Below are 22,782 nucleotides of genomic sequence, written 5' to 3'. Positions count from 1 at the left end.
CAGGAATCCTCACATTATCCAGCTGAAAATCTGCCATGTGCTATCAGTGGTGCCTCTGAAGGCCAGATTCAGTGTTACTTGAAGAAAAACAGAACATTGATATAAAAAAAGCTGTAAGGAACAGCTATTGCACAACTGCCAAACCACTTGCCTTGATATGAAAATAAAGTACATGCTCCTAACTGCCCCCAGGATTAAAAATCTTAACAGTTCCATAGCATCTTTCTTTTAAAAGGGTTTTAAATGTATCTTTAATCCAGCCTTCCACTAAGGGCTATCTGTGTTCAAAATCTGCGCTGCTATTGCTTCGAGGACAAACGATATTTTATGTAAGAGCGATACATGATATGAAAGCCTGACTTGCTTGTTACTTAAAAAAAAAAAGTACAGTAAAATTAGTCTTACACAACCCCTTAGTGAACATAAAATTAGTCAATAAGTAAAAAAAGATGGGTGGGGAGGTTTTATAGAGCAATTAACATGTGCCTCAGGCACAATATTTGCAGTCTTACACATTCCACCACATGAGATGTGAATACAAACTTTGCAATCTTACAGACTAACTCTAAAGCTAACAAGGCTGAAAAAGGATTTAATTGTTTATTATTCCAGGTTTTCTGGATCCACTGTATATTCAATTCTTGCCTTTAGGTTAGCTGCGTTACAGTCCTCTCTTGGGACAGGTCAGCTCTCAAGCGATTATTTCTTCCAAAGAGAAATTCAGAGCCTGCAATTCAGTCTCAGCATCAAATGCAGCCATGCCTGAGAGCACGGATGCAGCTGGATTGAACAGGAATTTAACTCTGTGAGTCAAAGGACAGATTATAGCAACTCAGTTTCTTCCTGGTAAGACAAGGTAAGGTAGGCCACAGCTGAAATGGAAGATGGAGCTTTGCATACAAGCAGTTAAAAATACATAACCTTAATGTAACCTCTGGCAGAGATGAGGAATAAACTCAACTACTCCAGCTAAACTCAAATAGATTCAGTGCTGCTTTGTGTTGAAGAGCTTCTTCCATCTGCAAGAGGCTTTCCAGCCACTCAGCTCTTTTTCACTTGAATTATAGCCTCTAACAGCCCATCCACAACCCTTTGCTCCCTTCTTTCCCAGGAGATCTTTCAGGTTTTTAGATTTCCTTTGATCTCAGGCTTAGCCTTAGGAAGGCTATCTGCTTCCACACTGAATTGAGTCAGCAACTGATACCTTAATGCCTTTGAAGAAACAGACCTGGAAGTCAATTCTTCTGTAACATTTCATGCTTGGTTTCTAAATACATCTCTATAATCTCCCTTTACCTACAAGCATTCTTCTCAGGCAGGTATCGACACTACATTTCAATGGGGAGAGTCACGACTGCACACTAAAAGAGTTCACTCTGGAATACTGAATCTCTTCAGCATAACGAATTCTCAGCTACCACAGAGATTTCTCAGAATCAGCAATTTGAATTATTGCTTAACACACTTTTTCCATACCAGCAATTTCACATGAATTTCAAGACCCTTTAAGCACAGTCTGCTAAGCTTTAGTCTGGATGAATTTTGAATGTTATTTCTTTTATGAGATATTATATCTAAATATTTTAGCTGTAAAATAACAGCCCAAACCCCTGAACAGTTTTCCTACATATATGAGACACGAGCAACTACAGCATTTTGCTGATGTAAAAGGACCTAATGAAAGAAATAATTTCTTTCACAAACAAAAATAATCTACAGTATTCTGCTCTGCATAGCTCAGCCTTTCTTTTTAGTAAAATCTAATAATTAGGAGTGAAATACTCAGTTTCCAGAAATTCTATTCTTCAGTGTTATTGCCTAAAAACAACATCAATGCTCAGGGTTAAGCTTAAAATGACCAACTTCAATATTTAATGCTAGACTAGCCAATGTTTACTACATTGAGAATCCATTAACTCTCGCAGTAAAACAAAGTGATGCAATCACAGAGAGGCACTCACATATGAAATGCAGAAAAAACACAGCTACTCCTGTACCACACCAGACAAACATCCCTAAATTTAAGTGGCATTATAAAGGTAAGCAGCATATGTAAACTAATTTTCCTTAAGTTTTCTTATGAAACTATGTAAATGTACACAGATTTTTTTTTTTAAGAACACTAGTGTAATATATTTAATTTATGCAGGGGAATGAGGAACAGCTCTGGTGCTGACAGTCACTTCTGTGCCTATTAACTATTCATAAAACACTCAATAGCACTGAAAGAGCCTTTGAAGCAACAGTAGAGGCTTGACAAAGCTTTTATCATATTAAATATAAAATGTGAAATTTCATGTTTACAGCTACCACTACTCATTAGTCAGACAGTGAGTTTTTCATGCTGAAAGCAGCAGCCCCCCAAGTCACAAAATACAGATTTCTTTTTCCTTCCATAGTCCTAATCAAACAGGCACACAGATCCCACCTTTCAGAAGAACTAAAATGGATTTACAGCTTGCATTAAAACCAAAATTTTGTCTGAATTAAAATAGAAATAATCTGAAATTACCAAGTTATGTATTTATTAATGGTTTAAAGTGTTATTAACAGAAGTCATGTATTGTGATTTCACTGAACAAGTTTCTTCAAAAACCAGTTTCTCCAAGTTTACACCATACCAGTCTTTGGTTTCTCCTCCTTTTACTTTTATTCAAGCAAAATCCTGTGCAAAAGAATTTTATCATGTGTCCAAATCTTCCATGAACTTATGAACTGGAAGTAATTTTAGAGATTTAATTCTTTAAAAGCTAAGTTTAATGGTGGAAGAAAATACACTGTCATTTATAAACAATAGCAGGGATTTTAATTCCTTCTCACAGATAAGCAACATTAAGTACCAGACATTTCAGAAGACAAAGGTCTCATCCTGCTCCTATGGAATTTGTAGTTTATGTGCAGGGGAAGCAAACAGCAGTGTTAATACTCAAGGATAATATGAATCATTCAGTTTGTCAAAACCCTTGGACTCATGAACAAGTAAAACTCGCGTTCTAAAGGTGCTGAAAGCTTATTTTCTGGTAAAATTTAACACTGGTAGAAACTGCTTATTGAACAGGTTTCAAAAAGGTTAATAGAGATTTTTAGAGATTATAACTTCTGCAAGCATCGACTAATACAATTTCATCTGGACTCAGACCAGAATTCTCATATTTGGCATTTTTTTACATCATTTGAATTCTTCTCAAGTTCACTGCTTCATTTTGAATTCTCAAGCTGCAGATACTAAGACACCAAAGAGCAAGCTGGAATTAAAAAAACCATATATATTTGGCTTGTAGTTGTTGCTAGGCTACTAAAGCCCAGTTATGGCTGCAAGGCTGTTAGAGATTTGTAACTGCATTTCTGACACAGCAATATAACATCAATTATAGCAATAAAGACAATGATTAAAGTCAGAAGTCAGAACTTATTTCAGTAGGGGTGCAGTAACTCAGGTGCTTCAGCACCATTCCAATTCCAGTATCCATTGATTCAAGCAGCTTTCACTGATACTTTCAGTTCTTTTTTTTAAGATTTCAGACCTTCAGGAAATTTAAACACAATGAGTTCAGCCACCACTGAACTGGAAAGGGACCATCCAAGTGACCATCTCCTTCAGCTGATAAAATCTCGTGGATTACAGAACAAGTAGGACAGCTCATTCATCTGCCAAATCATAACTACACCTCTGATCCAGGGTACTCAAACTGCAAGAAAAGTCAAATACTTGCAAGCATAAAGTGTGTAACACCATACTGATGTGCCTAAGGTTTTCATGGTGGTATCTGATAAGAATCTCAGATTATTTCAGTGACCAAAGTTTTCCCACATACAGTTAAGCACAAGCATACACTGTAAAGTTTAATTGTTAATATTCAACACACTCTGTGAAGACTCATCTTTTTTTGGGTACCCAAAAGGCTTCTTGTTCTTCAGTGTATTATAAGCAAAATTGGTTGAGTCACTACACTTCCCCAGGTGCCAATTCTCAAATATAGTTTCTCGAGCCAATTTAATCTCACAGAAACTGATCTTTGCTTCTACCAAAACAAGAAGCAAAGGGAATATTACAGCAGTTCGACAGCTATACTGCAACCCCCTCCAGTGAGGAATAAATATAGCTCATGCTGAGGCAGACAGATGTTGAGGTTGATAAAGGTAAACAGAACCATGTAAGAGGTAATTAACAAAGAGGCCAGATAAGTCACCCGTGAATAACTTAACCCTTCAGTGAATCCAACACTGTTTTTAGCCATGCTGTGGGCACAGGAGCCAAGCAGAAAGATTTCAATTAGTTGCCAAAGCACTGACATTTGTAACTGCTACCTCCATTTCTTATCTCCGCGGCAGGGAACATCGTTACCGCATGTAAAAGGCATCACTTTGTCGATTTGCAGCTATTCTAGAAGTGGGAGCCCTCTTCTTCCCTTCCCCCAAATCACGATGTTTTTTTGATCACTGGGGTTAGGGAAGGAAGGGAAGAGATATTTCTCAATTATCTGGAGGAAACAGCTAGAAAAGCTCACAAAAGAAATGTAAACTGGAGACTGGTCAGTAATTAAGAGGATGGTTTATTTATACTGTCTGACCTTACCCTATGGTAAGGTAAAGTCAGTTTAGCCAGCCATACATTTTAATCATGCAAGTGCCAGCACAAACAAAGCAAACGAAAACCTACAGGTCACTTACAAAACCAGTGATCTGTTCCATGCAAAGCAGGATGCAAGTTTTTGAGTTTATGGTAGGCAGTTATTGAATCAATGCTGCCAGTACAAGGGACTGAAGTTTCTAGATCTCAACTTATGCAAAAGACACAACCTCGGAACAAGTTAGGAACGTTACAAGCATTCCTAGATGAAGTTGCATGTGTTTTATTTAGCAAATTTATTTAGGTTGATCAGAAAAGCTCTTTTTTGGAACTTTTTAGAATCTGTTTTAACTGTGCAAACAATAGATCCATGAAGACCATCTGATGAGCTCTGAAAATTAAAATTTTTAGGAAAACATTGAGGCTTAACTCATCATTATCTCCCATGGCACTAACTGCACTGATTATTCACTCCATTCACTCAAACCAACTAGCAATTTCATAGGAAAACACATTTTTAACTGCAGGAAGACTGCATGAAAGGACTTGTACATCACACGCTCACAAGCTGAATCTAAGATGCCTTTTTCTCATATCAAACAAACAAAAAACCCCCATGTGTTTCAGTCAAGATGCTAACCTGGGAATTTTTAAACAATGTTGTAAATAGTATTCACTGAACATTATTTTTTTAGTTGGTTGAGTGCTTCTGTTTGGCCACAGCTGAGCAAGCTGTAAGGCACACCTGCACAGGTAAGCCAAAGCAAACATATAATATACAAAATATATAAACAATTATACAGCGCACACACACGGTTGGTTTATTCCCCACTCAGTCTGGCATTTCCATTCAGTGTCATGTTGTTTTCTGATATCTGATTGACAACACAAGTTTCTGTATTTGATAAAGGTAATACCAGATACTCTTAATACTGTAAACAGTTTATATGAAACCTAATGACAATGCTCACCATGAAATTTAACACTGACTACCCCATTCTAAACCCCATCACTGCCCCCATTATCATCTAAGGCGATTGATATCATGGTTTATTCATGTGTATTCATGTGCTTTAAACTGCAGATTAATCACACAAAACAAGACTCTCCAGTGGTTAGAAATGAATGTAATAGTTCGCTGGAAAAAACAATTTATCTGTTTAGATATTCTAAAGTACTGTAACCTGAAGCATTTCTCCATAAATTAAAAAAATGCTTCACTGCAATCCTTTACAGCCTAATACTTTTTCTAGTTTCTAGGACACTTACCTTGTAGGAGAGAATTTTAGAATTAAATGAGGTTGCATTTTTTACAGAGGGAAGCAATATTAGACAGAAGATGAATGCATACTTAAACATGATCACACAGTTGAATCTGTGCTACAGACAATAAGCAAAAAAACCAAAATCCTTTTTACCTTGTGTACTTTCAGTTGGCAGACGCATCTTCCCTCTTTGCCTGGCTTCAATCAATGCAAAAATATATAGAAAGCTTTGACTCACAGAAATGAGAATTACTTACCAATTTGTAACAATACAGGTGTTACCAAAGCTGTCTCCATGGCATAACAAAATTCCCTGCCAAACATTACTGCACCATGCATCACCCACAGGCGTATTGGTATCCGGTCTATGGATCCTTCACTAATGGTCTCCTCCCTACTTTCATTCTCCTTGTTTTCTGGTTTCTGAAGCTGTGCCACAGGTAGATCTTGAACTTGCATAGATTCCGAGTCAGCATTCTGAGGAGCCATTTTCATTACCATAAAAATATATATATTTGTTATATCTATATAAATAATACTACCATAACTCCACGAACAAGTTAGGGTGTCTTCTCTTTCAGCTTCTGTTCCTCAGGCAAGTAATGCTTATATTCCTCTTGTACAAACAGGTATCTTGCAACTTCTTGTATAGATATGAGACATTAAGAATGAAAAGCTATTTGGTAGGAATTTCAACATATGGCTTGCTGGTTTACTGTGAGTTAGAGTTAAAAATCCATAATTGCCATTCAGTTAATACCAGTTCCATAATTATTATTGAAGAAGTGCTGAAGTTGTTATTTGTGCTACAGAGAGGTGGAAAGGCGACACAAAGAGGTGCTCCACTGTTAATCCCCATCGAGTGGCTGATTAATCTGCAACAAAAAGCAAGCATTTAAAAATTTCAATAGGATTTTTCAGGATATTGTGTCCCCCCCCTTAACCATATAACCTATTTCCTGCTTCATGCTTTCCATTGTCCTTTGCCTAGCGTAGGGTCCTTTATGCCTCGTTCCCTCCTACCTCTGAACTTTCCATTGAAAAGCAGTTGTGCCTTGTATTTAAATGATGCTTTACTGTACTCCAGTTCCTCTGGTTTGCGGTCCTACACAAAGCCACAGAAGAATATCAGGGTACTTGCCCAAGATCCTCAGAACACCAAGACTATGATTCCAGGAAATGTAAAGCAGGCTGCATTTCAGAAACAGCATAGGATATTCCAGTTCTATGCCAGGAGGATGATTCATCAATTACCATGGTCACACAGACATCTTCATTTAGACTCTTGGAAGTTGCAAGTTACTTTGCAGTAACTATCATACCATTTTATACTGAAGATATTTCTCAAGCAAGTATGAGCAAAATAAGACATGATGAATATAACTAAGAATTAATATTTAAATATTTAAACTTTAATGAAGATATACACAGCATATGAATTCATCTTCTTTCTGCACACAAGACCAGAGCATCTTACTCCCACATCCTGTGAGGCTGCTGAAATTTGTGAAAGCAGAATGATACAATATCTTCCACATTAAATTTATTAAAATATATTCTAACCAGGTAAGAAGCTTCTTCTGTATCTTCCCCTCCTTTGTGCCATAGACAAAAATCTAAGCATATATACAAATACTGCACCATGCCAATCAAAATGTGTTTAAGCACTTAGAGGAAGAAAACAAAGCATCTTATAAAAAGTCAGACTACATAATGTTTGTATTAGAAGGATGCATATTTACATCTCTGCACACAGGGTGACTGAGCTGTGACCCCAGGACAAAACCCCTCCGGGATATGCTTCCATGAAATGATGGCTCTGGCAGCAAAGCTGGCCTCAGTAGAAGTCCCCACGCTGCAATTCCCTGTCCCTTCAGTTGTGGCAACAAAAACTCTTAGTGGGCTTGAGCACAAACCAGATCATTAAGTGGTGAGCCTAAAACTGAGCCTTAGGAAACAGATGACATGTTTGGTGTTTAAAGCACATCACAAGAGCAGCTCTGTTTCAGTGTGACCCTGCTTATTGCATATACGGCGTTCTTTCATTCCAAAGCATCTTTTTTGGTCTGGGTTTTTAGTGCTTCCAGGCTCCCCAAGATTACTGGAATTCTCATATTTGATCACCCCAACAACAAACTAATGCTAAAATTTTATTTTCAGCTGGACAAACATTTAAATCCCATGAGAAAGTTAAAATAACTTACTGAACTAGTTCCATAAACCAAGTTAAGTTCAAGTTTTTTCTATAAGCATTAAATAGCTCAGAACAAAAAGCACTCGAGAAAGCATTTCTCTACTTACTTGGAATTCACAGAAATTAAGATGTAAGTAGTTTATCATAAATGTAAAGTACTCTGCGTATTAAAAAAAACATATCCACTTTACATAACACAAGTTCTGAGTGAGTAAAGCCTACAAAATACATGTTCCGGAGTAGGAGCAATTATTTTAATTGCGGGCTAGTCATAAAATGTTTAACTGCTGGCAGACTCAGGCAACATGACATTCAGTAGAATTTAAAAGTATACATGTTAGCTCTTATTCAAAAAATCAGCAGAACATGTACGTTGTATTACACACTAAGGGTCATGGACTACTCTCCTGCACAAACTGGCTTTAAAGTCTCTGCTGTTTTCTCATGCCTGATTTCCTCTCCTGTGAAGGATTTAATTCCCCTTCCCTAAACAGCACCTTCCATATGCAGTTCTAGGGTGAGGCACTGAGAGGAAGACAGTTCATCACTCCAGAATATTCTGTGATGCACTGGGGCAGCCTGCACATGGCAAGGAGGATGACACCAAGCCAGGAGCATTAGTCCCGGGAAAGGATAAAGAGGCAGGACAAAAGAGGATATCTGAGATTTAGCCCATTTGAGCAAGGCTCTTAAGGGATGACTGAAAAAGTTATTTCTGAAGTGGAAGATGATGGGGAATGATCAGATAATTTAAGAGCCAGGAATAATGGGTGGTAGATGGAGGTAGACTTTGAAGCTGTAATTGACACAGATAAGAACAGCATATTTTAAACATGCCAGAAAAAGCAGTTACAGTGTTCAAGTGCAATAGCAAGAGGCACAATGGACAGGTTTTATCTAGAAGAACTGAGAATTACTGCTCCATTATGTCAATTTTGTGGTAAGCATAACGCTAGACTTCCTGTAGCACTTTCATCTGACTCCAAGTGCATGTCTAATACAAAAGCCAGAGAATAACAAGAGCCTGTCAGAAAGGTCTTCAGTTCTTTCCGAAGCCCTGCTCAGTTGTGTTCATATTCATTTTAGACTGATATATATTCTGCTACTGCTTTTTCCAAGTTCATTTTGAATTTGGCAAATTTGAATAGTGGCATTCAAAGAGGGAGACAAATTCATTTACCTGATGGAAGTAAATATAACAGGCTTTTATGCAGCGAAGAACTCCAAAGTAAATGGCACCTGAAGAGAAGCTGGATTAAAATACCAATGCTGAATTCTCTGATGTCTGCATCCAGCACAAATTGTTTTTCATGGCTGGTTTTCAAGGGCATTTTCAAAACTAACAACAAATAAAGCAGTAGAACGAAAAATTTCATCCATGGGAAGAGATTCCTGTTGGGCACTGTACACAGGTTGGGTGTGAAGAGAACTTTAGATACAGAAATATTTCTGATCTTGCCAAGTGTTTATGGGAGGAGGGGACTGATGACACTCTCTCTTCTTAAGTTTAATTGCACATGTTTTACTTTGACCTTTGGCCATGTTTTAGCAATGACAAAAACCTATAAAGCAATAATTAATATTTCAACAAAACAGACAGGTAATATATTCAAAAAACTAATCTGTAAGCAAAATTTTATAAAGCTTCTCAAATTGCTTGCAGTCTTACCTGTTATACTTTTACTACCTACCTTCCACTGAGGCATAATATGACTGTGTCAAACACAAAACATATTACAGGCTTGACAAGACAATAATCCTGTGCCTCAAATAGGTACTGTTCACAGACACAGCCTGTGAACCATTAGAGAACCAAAGGAAAATAACTGCCTTTCCTCAGGGTTTGCCAAAGAAGAGGAAGTGTTATATAGGTCATATCTGTAGCCCATGAAATTCTGTGGTTTTCTTTTCCCTAGCGAGCACTACGATGCTTAAGATGCACAAAGAGCTCATGCTACACAATTATACAACATGATGCCTCAGGCAAATGACTTCTATCACACATCTCAGCATGTTTTTAAGTTCAGGACTTGGGGGTTTGACAAGCAGTGTTCCTGCATTTGTGATGCCACCATATGGAGGTCAGCAGACTGGTAGTACACCCATCAACACCGAAATAAATGGGGTTAACTCATTTAAAATAAATGAGTTAAAATAAATGAGTGATCCTGACCAAATCTTTGAAGAGTGAACTATTTTTGATGCATGTTTCCAGACCTCTCTTGCTAACAAGGAATAGGAATGCACTGCTTGACAAGTAACTAGAATTTCTGAACCAGTGCCAAAGCATATGACTGTAAGCTGTGAAGTACACAACACGTTTCAGGTAATCACATGCGTAGTTTTTTGAGCTGTAATAAAGCTTGGCAAGTAGAAAACAGTTAAATGGGCCCAACTGAATACCATGAGAAGATTTCAAATCTTTTGGAAGGTTTTCTTCCTATAAAGCCATTGCACACTCCCTCAGGCATTTACTGGTGTAAGAAACAGTCTCAGAAGAGTTGGTATGCACTAGTTATAAAAACCCAAAACAATGAGAAAAATAAGCACAGCCTATGAAAAACTGGAATGAACAAACTGAAAAAGATGGAAAGAGTCCTGTCCAAGCACTCCTGAATATCTAAGGAAAAGAAGGAGAGGACTGAACAGAGGCAAACTACCCCTTATCTCATCCTCTTTGAAGTTTATTGCATTAACTTCCAGTCATTTATACAGCTGTCGCCTGTCTTCAAGATTTGCCTCTTACATTATCATGACTTTCTTTTATATGCAAGGGTACAGACTGACCAAAGTTGTCTCAGAGCATGAAGAGCTGCATTCAGTTTTGCTCACAGGAATTATTTTCTAATTATGTAGGAAATACCCTAACTCAAAGATTCTACGGTTTAAATGAATTTTAACTTCTTGATGCTGAAAGGAAGGATGAAGAGACATGTTGAGCCATCATTGCATACAATGTCTTTTCATTGTTTACCACGATCTTCAGAAGGGAAAATAGCTAGGAATCAATTAATCAATTATTACAGAATTTAAATAGGCTTTAATGATTCTGGTCACAGTTGTCATCACTGCATTAGGACCTGTCAGTGATCCATGCTGCTCAACACATCAAAAAAGCCCCAAACAACAAAAACAAGCCCAACTAAGTGTACTTTTTCATGAAATATTCAAATGTTTACCTGGAAAAAAAGTGTAAGACTGCAGAAGCTGCCAGTCTAATGGGAGAAGATTTTTGTTCCTCCCAGAGCCTTACAACTTACCCTCCTCCAATGCTTCAGTGAGTGCATCCCACAGACATCCATGCTAGCAACCACACTTTCACCTGTGAATCATGTCAGGCTGACAAGCCTATAAGTGCCCAGTCATTGAATTTATTTGTCAAATACTTTTCTGCCACATTGGTTTATGCTCAGGTTTTCAAGTAATCTGGCCGTATCTTGAAAAGTTATCTAGACTGACTTAAGCTTAGCTTTAATATTAGCATTAGAAATAAAGGCATTCTGAGTTTATCTGTCTTATCCTCGGGCTAAATAAATGTTTGGCTGAGCACTTCTACCGCCATATTGCAGACAAACATCACTTATTATTCCTTCCACAATTCAATTCGAAGTGGACAATGGGTTCTGCTTCAGCATCTGACTGGCTTGTGAAAGGACACATCGTTTGGGCTTGTGCCTTTTCAAGAGTAAAATGGCTTTTGTCCAAGCATAATTGCTGGTGTTTTGAGTTCAAATGCTCTGTGTTCCACCAAAGAGAATGCTGCTGTGAAAGAGCAGTTCTTAAAGGCAAGACTGACCTTCAACCCCTCTGCAAGCATGGCTACACCACCTTACAAAGCCTTGCCCATTCTCAAAATACATTAAACATTACTCTGTAAGATCGGGCAACTGATTTTGTAAAGAAATATCACATAAAATACATTACCAGTTTATTACACTGCTTACACTCTAGGTTTCTCAATCACTTTAAGCTGGTATAAACAAGTACTTCCTCTAAGGGCACCAGTCTGTTTTTCCTTTTCTTTGCCCCTGGTTCCTTACCCCCACTGCTTCCTGCACAGCCACACCAGCAGCACAGCAGCGAACCAGACACTGTAACTGATCCAGGCTGAAAACTAAGCTGACAAAAACATGTCCAAGCAGCTAAAGAAATCCTTTATAAAATCAGGTTGGCTGCATGGATCCATACCATTGTAACAGAGAGGCACAGGAGTGGCTGGAAGTGTCCCTTTGGGGAGCAATTCCCAAAGCCAGTGTGAAATTGCAGCTCACAGAGGAAAGGAGCTATCAGTGGATCCCTGCGGCTGCAAGGTCAAAAAGCAAACTCATCTGCCCAGCTCCAGACACCTGCTGTGCAGAAGGCAGAAGGATCCTCAGGCATGCTGGGAAAGCTCTCATGTACTTTCCTTGTACTTGCCAGATGCAAGGCAGAACACCACTTGCTTGGCCAACAGGCAGCTATTTTCTCCCTGGTTGTTTTGCGGCTCTGTTGCTAATTATTAGCAGCTGTTTATAGTAACAGAACTGGCCACAAGGGATGTTTTCTTGGCCCATGTCAATACTCAAGTGTTCAGTCACTCCACTAGGAAGAAAAGCATCTAGAACACATACCTGGAGGTTTTGGCCCAGCTGGATAAATGTGCTCAACTACCCTACTCGAAGTTAGGAGGATGGGCTGTATCCCTCTGTGATCTGATTAAGTCGTTCCATCATAAAGGTGTAGACAAACCGTGCGACTTTCTGTATAGGTGAGTCATAAGGCCTTTTGTTCAAAAGGGCAGCAATTATAAGCAGGCAGTTGTTTGAATTCACATTAAGACTTCTGACAGCCAAATGCAAACACTGAAAGCTTTTTAGCTACTACTTTCTAAAAACAGAACTGTATTAACCCTATCAGAGGGGGAAGACTATATTTTTTTTTTAAATCAATTATACCATTTATTACTTAACAGCATTCCCATACATGAGCTATATTACCTCCAGATCCTGAAAGTCAACCTCTCATTTTAAAACAGTCTTATATTACACTGGACTGGCCTGTTGTGAATCACTAAAACCCTGCCAAAGGAAAAAGGTTAAGGCTAACTGGGTGCAATAAAGAACCACATTTGACATGTCCCAACATCTAATTCATCATTCAGGTCATCAGAGGCATTGAAGCACAACAGCATGGACCAGCTTCTTCTAAAGGACACCATGCCTAAACAACCCTATGACTAACACTGACTGCAGGTCAGATTCTTAGCAAGTTCATCTTGGACACCAAGATAAAAAAAAAAAAAAAAAGGAGAAAGAAAGAGAAAAGAGTGACTGGAAACAGCACAATGCTTTTGCATCATGACCTGCTTTTGAAGCTACCACACAATTTAGGCCACAGAAGCAAGGTCTGGGCAGGGGTAAGTCATTCTGCAGCACATTGTGAATTAAAACAATATGGAGCAATCCACCTCACACGGAGAAACAGCATTTTTTCCACTTCTTCCAACACAAACTTTTGCCTGCCCTCAGGACTCTTCACACATTGTAAGTCAGTTGATGTCTTTTACAACCTCTGCCTTGCTATTTAAGACAGAACACAATGTTTGAAATATAAATTCATCTAAGAGAAGCAGATGATGCTGGCAGCTTTTCTACTCTTAATGCCGAACATCTGACATCCTCTACTCGCCCAACAAATAAATATCCAAACCACAATGCAAAACATAAAAGGAAGGGTGTGAACAGCTTGATTTTGGAAGGCTTAATTAAGACTTGTTTTCTTTCCTCAGTATGTATACAAAATTCCAGAAATTATTAAAGCCTGACATACACAGGCTTACAAACTCCAGCCCTGCCAATGTTAAATCTTCCATAGGGTTTCCTGCTTCCTTTTTTCCATAAAGCACAGCCCTGATTATAACCCCCTTAGCTTTCTTGGGGCCCTCTTTCCACCCCCTCGGAGCTTACTCAGAAAATGACCAACAGTAAGATTTTGGCTCCTGCTGGAAGATGGCATGATGCAGTCACAGATGGCAATCCGGGCATGATAAACTCCCCTGATGGGATTTTTCCTGCCCAGACACATGAAGAGAAATAGAAAGCTCTAGAGGTAAGGTGGAGAGGTGAAGGTGCTTGTGACACCAGGGAGAGCAGCTTTGTAAGACAGCACTATTTCATCATTCTTTGTATTTTGGGGGCCAACATCACTTCTCTGTTCATTACTGGGAAAAACACATAGGAAATCATGGGTCTTTATGCAATTACTGAAACAATTCTGGGAAGCCATCTTTTTAAGAGGGATCCAGAATTTAATGTGAGACAGACTTTATTCAGTGGATTGGATATTATACTGCTCCCTAAAGGCACAGCCTGTTACTAATATTAGATCAGATTACATTGTTAAATCACAGTTGCTACTGTTTTTAGTAGGAAATACTTCATTTTGTTAAACTGGAGAGGTGGCATTATCTGATTTAACTTGTATTTTGATTTACTGATAAGTAAAAAAGTCATATATACTCACATTACCTTAATGTTTATTAATACAGATACATTAAACAAGTAAACAGCTAAGGGGATAAACACATAAACAGCAGTAGAGAAGCCTTTAGAGCTAATGGAAAACGTAACAGCTGGGACCAGGGATGCTGGGAAAAAAACAGGCACTAAGAAGCAGTTTCACAGCACAGCAAAGGCATAGGCATGCCTGATTTGTGACCGCTGGATCTCCAATTAGTAGGTTCTACACCCAGAATTAGGTAAAGGGCAAGACAGCAAGCACTAACAGCTCTCAAAACCAAACACTTACAACCAAGTCACCACAAAAGCACAAAACTCAAAAGTCATGGGGACAGAGATCACTTGGGCCAGTGTGCAAATATGCTGTTATGGGCTGACATTGTTGCAAGTAATGACTTTCACTAAGAAAACCCACTGATTTGGTCAGATAGGCACAAACTTGAGTCTGGCCTAAGCTAAAAGTATGGTCCAGCTTGGAATGGTCCTACTAAAAGATCCTCAAGTTTTTAAACCATGTTGAACATGAATGTTATCTCCCATCAGAGTTAAGTGGATTCATTCCCTCTGTCTCTGTGAAGCAGAACAGAGGAAAACAAAATTAAGGCTATCATCAGCAAACATCTTAATACATAACCAAGTGGATTAACTGCACCAATCCCACCTTCCTTCAGAAGGAAGGGCAATGTCTAACCCAGTGGGGCTGCTGGTGCAAGAATAATCCTATCAGGGCATCGTTGCCAGTAGCATTTTCTTTTCCTTCAAGTTCTTTCACCAAGGCTGTTCTTCTGATTGCAGTGGGGAAAATGGAATACACCAGAGCAACCTTTTCAAGTTACTCCCCAGAATGAGAAATACTTTCTGTAACAGGTTGAGACTAGAGTTTTGCATGAATATTCATCCATACTAATAGTCAAGCCAGGACTGATTACTTCTGTATTTACAAAGTTAGATATTTCTTGCAGATGCTACTGTACCTACTATGAAAAGCAATTATTTTCACGTACTGGCATTTAAACTAATCATATTCACTGCCTGAAAATTCACAGCCTGGTTTCTTCAGGCTGCAAATGCTTAAGAAACCCAAATACTGCCAGAATATGTATTAGACAATTACAGAAGCTATTCAATAGATCAAGACAAAAAAGAGCACAGCATAGATCTTCATAAGCTGACTTCCTCTAGCATATCATTAACGTCTGCAAAGTCTAATTCATTGGAATTATCTCCAATTACCAGTCCCTAAACGCATTACCATCATTCAATCTCAGAAAACTCTTAAAGGAAGCTTTTGAAAATATCCCTAGAATTTTATTCATCCTCCAACAAAGATGGAGAAGTCAGGTTTTTGACCAGGTTTTACTAACTCTGAGGAAATAATTACTCCCTCAGAAAAAAACCAAGGCATCTCAGAAGAGGGTTTCTCACATTTCAGATTCTCCAAAGGGTTTGTAAACAAGTATATATGACTAGTTATGTCATCTTGCACTAAGTGTTCTCATTTTGCCTTGTTTGAGTGGACTCACGGATCAAAGGGGAACCTCATCACCGTGACTGCTTGGTAATAAACCAGCATTTACAGCCTAACTTGCAGTTTGAGCCCACACCAACTCATCATGATTGCTGGAAATTGTCTCCTGTCAGCACAAAGGAGAGAGATTCCTTCCCTTCCCCACCCAAGCTTCGCTGAGCTTCCCTCCATCTGAGCCAAGGAAAATACTTTAACATCCCCTGATGAAGTATTAAATGGAACTCATCACTACAGTACTGAAAGAAAGGAATAAAAGTGTTTAGAGATAACATTTATTTATTACTTACTTCCTGGCACCCAAAGAATCCCACCTCCTCCTAAATCCGTGCTACAAAGGGTGTGGTAAAAGAGCTGCTTTTCACCCCTCTGGCCCCACACCTGCGATGCATGAGGTGGTGCTAATAGAGGAAATGGCAGGTTTAGGGTGCAGCACCTTCGGTAAACATCTCCCTTTAGCAATACAAATAATTACAAACAAGCATTGAGAAAGCATACTCCATAAAAAGTATTGCTGGAGCACTTGAGCAGATCCCTGCTCCAGTTTTTTAGGCTGTCCCAAATACCAGTGTGACAGACGTGTTTATGTACACTGCCATGAAGTAGAGCTATATGATTTAGTTCCTCAGTTATTTAGACAAACATTTGAACTGACCTAGCAGTGATACATAGCTTGTATATTTTAAGGAAGGTATTAGAGAAACAAAATTAAGAATCCCCTCTTAACCCCAATAATTATTAAACCTTAAGAAAATCAGAGAATTACTGTTTGGTCAATAATATGGATAAATCAGCACTTATAGGTTGCATCACCACACTGATTTCAGACCTTATCTACAGCATTTAGGATCAATACTGTAAGAACCTCCACAACCAGTACTTCTAACAAAGTAGGGAACACACACCACATAAGAGTTACACCTTATAGGAGACAGAAATACAGGTAATAAACAGACAATATTTTGGCCAAGTTACAAACCATCCATTTTAGACAATTTTAGTACAAATAATATGCTTTAGACAGCTAGCTTATAAGCAGCCCCACAGAAAGCTGATGGCCACATTTAAGAGCAGCTTGATCAGGACATTTTGATTTTGGACAGTGAACAAATGCTATTTTAGAATGTGTTTTGCCAAGCTCTAACCCTGTTAGAACTGGCAGGATAAGATATTTACTGACATGTACACTAAAATAATAAGAGACTACAAGTGCTTGGCAGTTAGACTTGATACATGAAGACCAGCTAGCAGGGCAATATTTAGAGGACACAAACTTCTTCCATTTGTGACTCTGTAGAACTACGAAATACTTGGCAAAGACTTGCCAGAATTTGGCATTTTTACCTAATTTGGGAATGACTGTCAGCTGTTCTCCTCTTAGAGGATGCACAAGCTCCAGCATCCATGCCACTTCAACAGCAGACAGCTGGACCACTATGGGATGAGACCTGCAGCACTTCTGCACCAGAGAAGTGTTTGTACCCTGCTGTCACACCAGTGCAAACACTATAGAACTACTTGCAAGTGAAAATATTTGAAAGCAAACATCTCCCAGTCTAGATTTAGCCCTCTCACAGTCAGACAATTCAGTCATGCTCTGTCAGTCCATCAACTTTTCCTGTATGCTTCTTGCAAAATACACAGCTGCCATCCTCCAAGGAAAACTCAACATATAACCCAAGGGACAAAGCTGCACTGTGAGATGGGGGTGGAGCTCATCCACGGAACTCTAAGCATCTTCTTATTATCCAGAGCACAGGTCTTTCACCCCTTTAAGTCTCCACAGAGACAAGTTTCCAGAGCAGAGGGGTTAAGAGGAATCAATGGTTTCAGCAGCTGCACTATAACTGTTTGTCACAAGCCAGCTGGGACTACCACAAGCAGGCTGTAAAGGCAGTAGAGATGCTAATGTACATTTAAATACCTTGAACACTGGTTGCCCTTGTGAGCTGTATTCCCACTTCCTGCCAAAAAAACCCAAAACCAAAACCAACCCACCCAAAACAACAAGCAAATGCTGTTTGAAAGGCATCTAGTCTCCCAAAAGCATTTTCTGTTGGAGGTTACTATCAGATAACAGCTGGATTACCTAAAACATCCTCAGTGAATTAAACTTTCACATGCTAAAGTAGCTTTCCTTGAATATCCGTAAGAACTAAACATTGTTGCAATAGTGTCTACAGGACTAGGCAGCCTTCTTTTAGGAAGGGGAGAGTTTCTTTGCATTAAAAACATATTTAAAGTCAACAAGTCACAGCCAATATTAATTTAGCTGTAAGATTCAAAGTGATTGCACTTGAGTCATTCTATAGATACAGGGCTGCTGACATAAAGAACAGGGCAGTGAGAGGTACAGCCTATACAAGCATAATTGATTGTTTAGAAAACAAAGCTAATCTAGTGGTTGTTTCTTTATACAAGGCTAATTGCATACCAGCTAGAGCGCCTTTCCAGATCATTCTCAGAGGCAGAATGAATTTGTGGTCAGATAATATCACAGGTATTTCTCTAAGAATGCAGAGCTGCTTTAATACTAGCAGCCACTGAAAGCAGCGTATGTGAAGAGCAAAACAATGAGGGAAACACCAGAACTGCAGCACACAAAATAGCTTGATACCAAAGTGTAACAGCTGAGCTGGCAGGTTATCCTACTAGACATCGAATATCCTCAGAAAGGGGTGGGATCCTCTCTGCAAAGTGCACTTAGAGAACAAGCAATCTCCTTCGCTCATTCTATTACCCTGGATAGATCCTGAAATCTCAAGCCAAGGGGGAAATCCAGAGAAAGAAGTAGTAACCTGAACACCTGACAAGGTAAGTTTGGCTTTGTGCCTTTATTGTTTAAAGAGACACCAAAACACATGTGCAGTTAGTGTAAGCTGCCTTCAGAGGAAGGAATATAAAAGCAACTCCACAGACTGTGAGTAGGTGCAAATAAGAGCTGCAACTTCAATTCAGGGCCAAATATCTCCTTAAAATTTTTAAAAGGCACACCAACTACAGCTTGGAGAGTAACAAGTTTAAAATTTAGTGATTTGAAGGATAAACAGGAACAGCAATGTCTTGCTCAGATAAATATTTTACAATTAGTCTAACAGGCACCTAACATTAAAGGACCTCTCAGCTCAGGGGCTGTAGGGCTGTTCACAGAAAGAAGAAGAACGGACCAAACTGTGAGCTGATCAGTGAATACTGCCTTCAGTGCACTGAAGCTACCTGCTTATGCATCTAAACAGACAGGAGCATTCTCTGAATTTGAGTAACAACATCTAGCAAGAGTGTGGGCTCACGAAGAGAGTTAAGTTAAACAGCTCTCATTCATCTTCTGTCATCCACACACCTTTATTAAAGTGCTTAAAGTTTGTGCCTGCATCACTGACATTTCCTCATCTTGCTCCTCTCACATTCAGTCTGGATTTGTTTCTGCTGCTCTGCTCAGATGGCAGAAGAAGTACCAGAGCAAGATTTTTAGTCTTTACTCTTTTCTGTGGTTTAATCATCTTTATGGTTTGGCAGCAGCTGTTGGGAACAGGCACAGCACAAAATAGGGATTCAGCTTTGTAAGCTCTCAGAGCTTTCTGTTCCCTGATCCTAAAAGTATAAGGGATGCAGACTCTTCTCACTGCTCCTCTGGAAAGCTGAGCCTGACCTCACAGTATTCCAGATGTTACATTTCCAACTGCCTGATCTATCACTCACAATCAACTTGCAAGATTCTACTTGCAATAATATATGAAATTTCTCGATTTTCAAAACTGTCTTGATGTTCATCTTCCAGGAGACGGCAACTGCTCACAGCAGCATCCCAAGCAAGGAGCACCACTAATGGCAGAGGTCAGACAAAGGATGATGGGAGCACACATACACCTGGCTAAAGCTGTTTGGTGGTTTTCACTAGATAAACTTCAAAGGGATGTTCTCTTTCTGTGCTGCAGAAGAAATCACAGGCTTGCAGCTGTGGGGGAAAATGGGGGAGACCAGGAAGACAGTTGTAATTTCTACAAGGGAATGAGTTAAAGTTGCAAAACTAAAGTACTTGAATGAATACTGCACATATCACCTATCTCAACTTTTCAAAGAGTTTTACGTCTTCAGACTATTTCTTTACACAACTGCTCTACTTTTAACTGAACACTTTCTGTTATCAGTTTATTCTGGTACAAGATAGTGGCTTGGCTTCCACCCCAGTTCCCATGAAGATAGTTAACACTTACAGATTCCTTTCTCTAACATCACAACCAGCTAAATCCATTTATTGGAGTTCATAAGGAATAGGACATTCATTCCTGAATTATTTTGCTGTCTCACTTTCTGCAAGGAGTTTATAAGTAACAGTTTGTTGAACAGACTTGCCATTCAACTTCACCAGCTACTTGGCAGTGTCCTAGAAAAACAGACAAAAGGTTGTTACCTTCATATAGCAATGCATATAGTCCTAAGTATTTGAAGTGCTACACTGCTTAAAGTATACACCTGTTAAGAGCAGGCAAACCAAAAATATGAAGTGACGGAAGCTTTGAGAAACTGGCAGTTATCCTGGTGACACTGTGGTGATGTTAACTTTGCCTAGCATTTCTAAAAGCCTTGTGTAAGCACTTTGGCATACTGGATAACTTGTTATAGGTCTCTGGTTCAAGGAAGAGATTTTAGAATTGATTCCAGACAAGTAGAACTGCCTGAATTTGGTCACTCAGGAAGTCTTCCGGGGAAAATTCTACTCTGAAACACTTGAAGATTTTCATAAATTAGCAGTCATGTAGGATTTCACAAGTTTTATTAATAAGCAGTAGGATGTACCATGCATCTGTGAATATATTCAGACTCTGTTAAACTTAGATGAAAGCATCACTGAAGTGGGCAGGACACTCAAACTCAAAGGACATTACAACAGCTTCCACAAATTTTGCTGTGAAGAGTAGCTGACTCCAAAACAGTATTCCTAAGTAGGGTTTCAGGAGCTTTCTAGTGTCGGTCCAGAAGTATTATCAGCCCATGCACTGAGAGCAGGTTTACTAAACAGGGATCTGTAACGATTCAAAAGGATAGTGTGAAATAAAACCAAAAACCTAGCAAATATTTATTCAAACACTGCTCCTTATAGCAGTTTGGAGAAGGGATTGCACATTTTTCAGGAAGACCTGTGGATTCCAGCAGAGAAGCATAACCCAAGTCAGTACACCCTGCTGAAAAGAGGTATTCTCACTTTTGTCCTAATGTTCTCTTAGAGGTGAGGACCACCTCATATGACAAATGATTCCTTATCAAGCACAATAACTTCAGCCAAATGCTTCAGTGAGCAAAGCACATTGTAAATCAGATTGAGCCAAGCAGAAAAAAAACTGGGAGAGGAAATAATCAAGAGGATAGGACCCAGAAGACATGGCTACAAAGTCTGAAGGGCATGAGATTATTTTACATCTCTAAACAAAGTCTTGACAGAGGGTTTCAAATGTAGGAGCTGCTGAAAGCACAAAAAGGTATCAGAAAGGTAATGACTGGGCCAAGTTGTAACCAGAATTAGAGAATATTTTCTAGATGCTATGGGTAACAGAAGTGCTATTATCCATCATGGGGAGGACAACTGGCAGGTTCACTCCTGCCTTGCCCCACTCATGGATCAACTTCTCACAGTTCTACATGCTGAGGGTTAATTCCCTGCCATTCTCTCACCTTCACTTGTGAGCACACACTATTTCCCACCTCCCAGAGCCCACAAAGGCACAGACATTTGCATGTGCTGCATGTGTGGGTGTGAGTCTTCAGCAGTAACACAGGAAGCTGAGGAAGAAAACTATTCATTTCTTGTAGCTTGTGAACAAGAAAGTACATCTAGTATTTGACCAACAAAATCTTAAAGTTAATGCAAGTTACTGGTCAACACAGAGCTATTTGACATTTTACACTTTAGTCACTTGTCAGAGTGAGGAAGCCCAAAGGGTGATAAATTTCATGGTTACTGAACCTTATTTTAATGAAATGCATGGCTTGCCCTTCTGGGCTGTATTTTATTTTGGCAGCTTTACTGAGAGCATTGTGCTTAGTCATTTTACTTTGTCAATTACAGGACTAGAATATGCAATAAACTAATGTTTTTACTGTTTGAACAATCACCTGCCAGATTTTCAGGAGGAATAATATTTGATTAAAGCAATCAGCAGTTAACCATAACATATCCTTAAATGTTTTAGGTTTTAAGAGCCTAAATAGATTGAAAAAATTTATTGTTGCTTTGTACAGCAGTCAAGATTTAATAGATAAAACAGGGGCACCACATCCCTTTTATCTAATTTAAGTGAAATCCATTTATCATCCTGTAAAAGCTTTAAGTTTTTATTCTTCCAGTAACAAATTTCAAAGTTCATTGTATTACCTCTATATAAATATTTCTGCAAAACACATGGGCAGACTTTTGACCCATAAACTTCTCTGGAGAAGTACAGATGATCATATATGTTATAGGTTAGCAAGCCTAGTCCCGGAAGGGACGTCCTTGCTAAGGGGTGCTTACAGTTTCCTCTGGGAACTGATAGAACCTATCAGTTGGCCAGTTTGAATATGGACAATTCTCTAAGCCACTTAAAGTTGTGATCACCTCTGTGATCCACATTTAAGAATAGGCAAACTCCCCCTCCAAGCTCTCTCTCATTTCCGGCGCTGGGACAGGTGGCTGCGGGCCCCGTGTGGGGGCCAGCGGGCCCGGCCAGGGCCTGCTCGGGCCAGGCGGGGGCGGG

General features: G+C 39.2%; 1 protein-coding gene across 1 annotated transcript in view; it reads right to left on the bottom strand.

The window, feature by feature from the left end:
- The window catches only part of SLC45A4 (solute carrier family 45 member 4), an 80,404-nt gene that overhangs the window by 24,909 nt on the left and 32,713 nt on the right, over positions 1-22,782 (bottom strand). Inside the window, exon 2 of the mRNA XM_008643067.2 lies at positions 6,093-6,710. Coding sequence (XP_008641289.1) covers positions 6,093-6,336 — 244 coding nt within the window. The 5' untranslated portion in view covers positions 6,337-6,710. The remainder of the gene's footprint in view (positions 1-6,092; positions 6,711-22,782) is intronic.

Source organism: Corvus brachyrhynchos, unplaced genomic scaffold, assembly GCF_000691975.1.
Source record: "Corvus brachyrhynchos isolate BGI_N302 unplaced genomic scaffold, ASM69197v1 scaffold89, whole genome shotgun sequence".
NCBI lineage: Eukaryota > Metazoa > Chordata > Aves > Passeriformes > Corvidae > Corvus > Corvus brachyrhynchos.
Note: the sequence above shows the minus strand (reverse complement) of the source record. Positions and strands in the feature narration are given on the sequence as shown.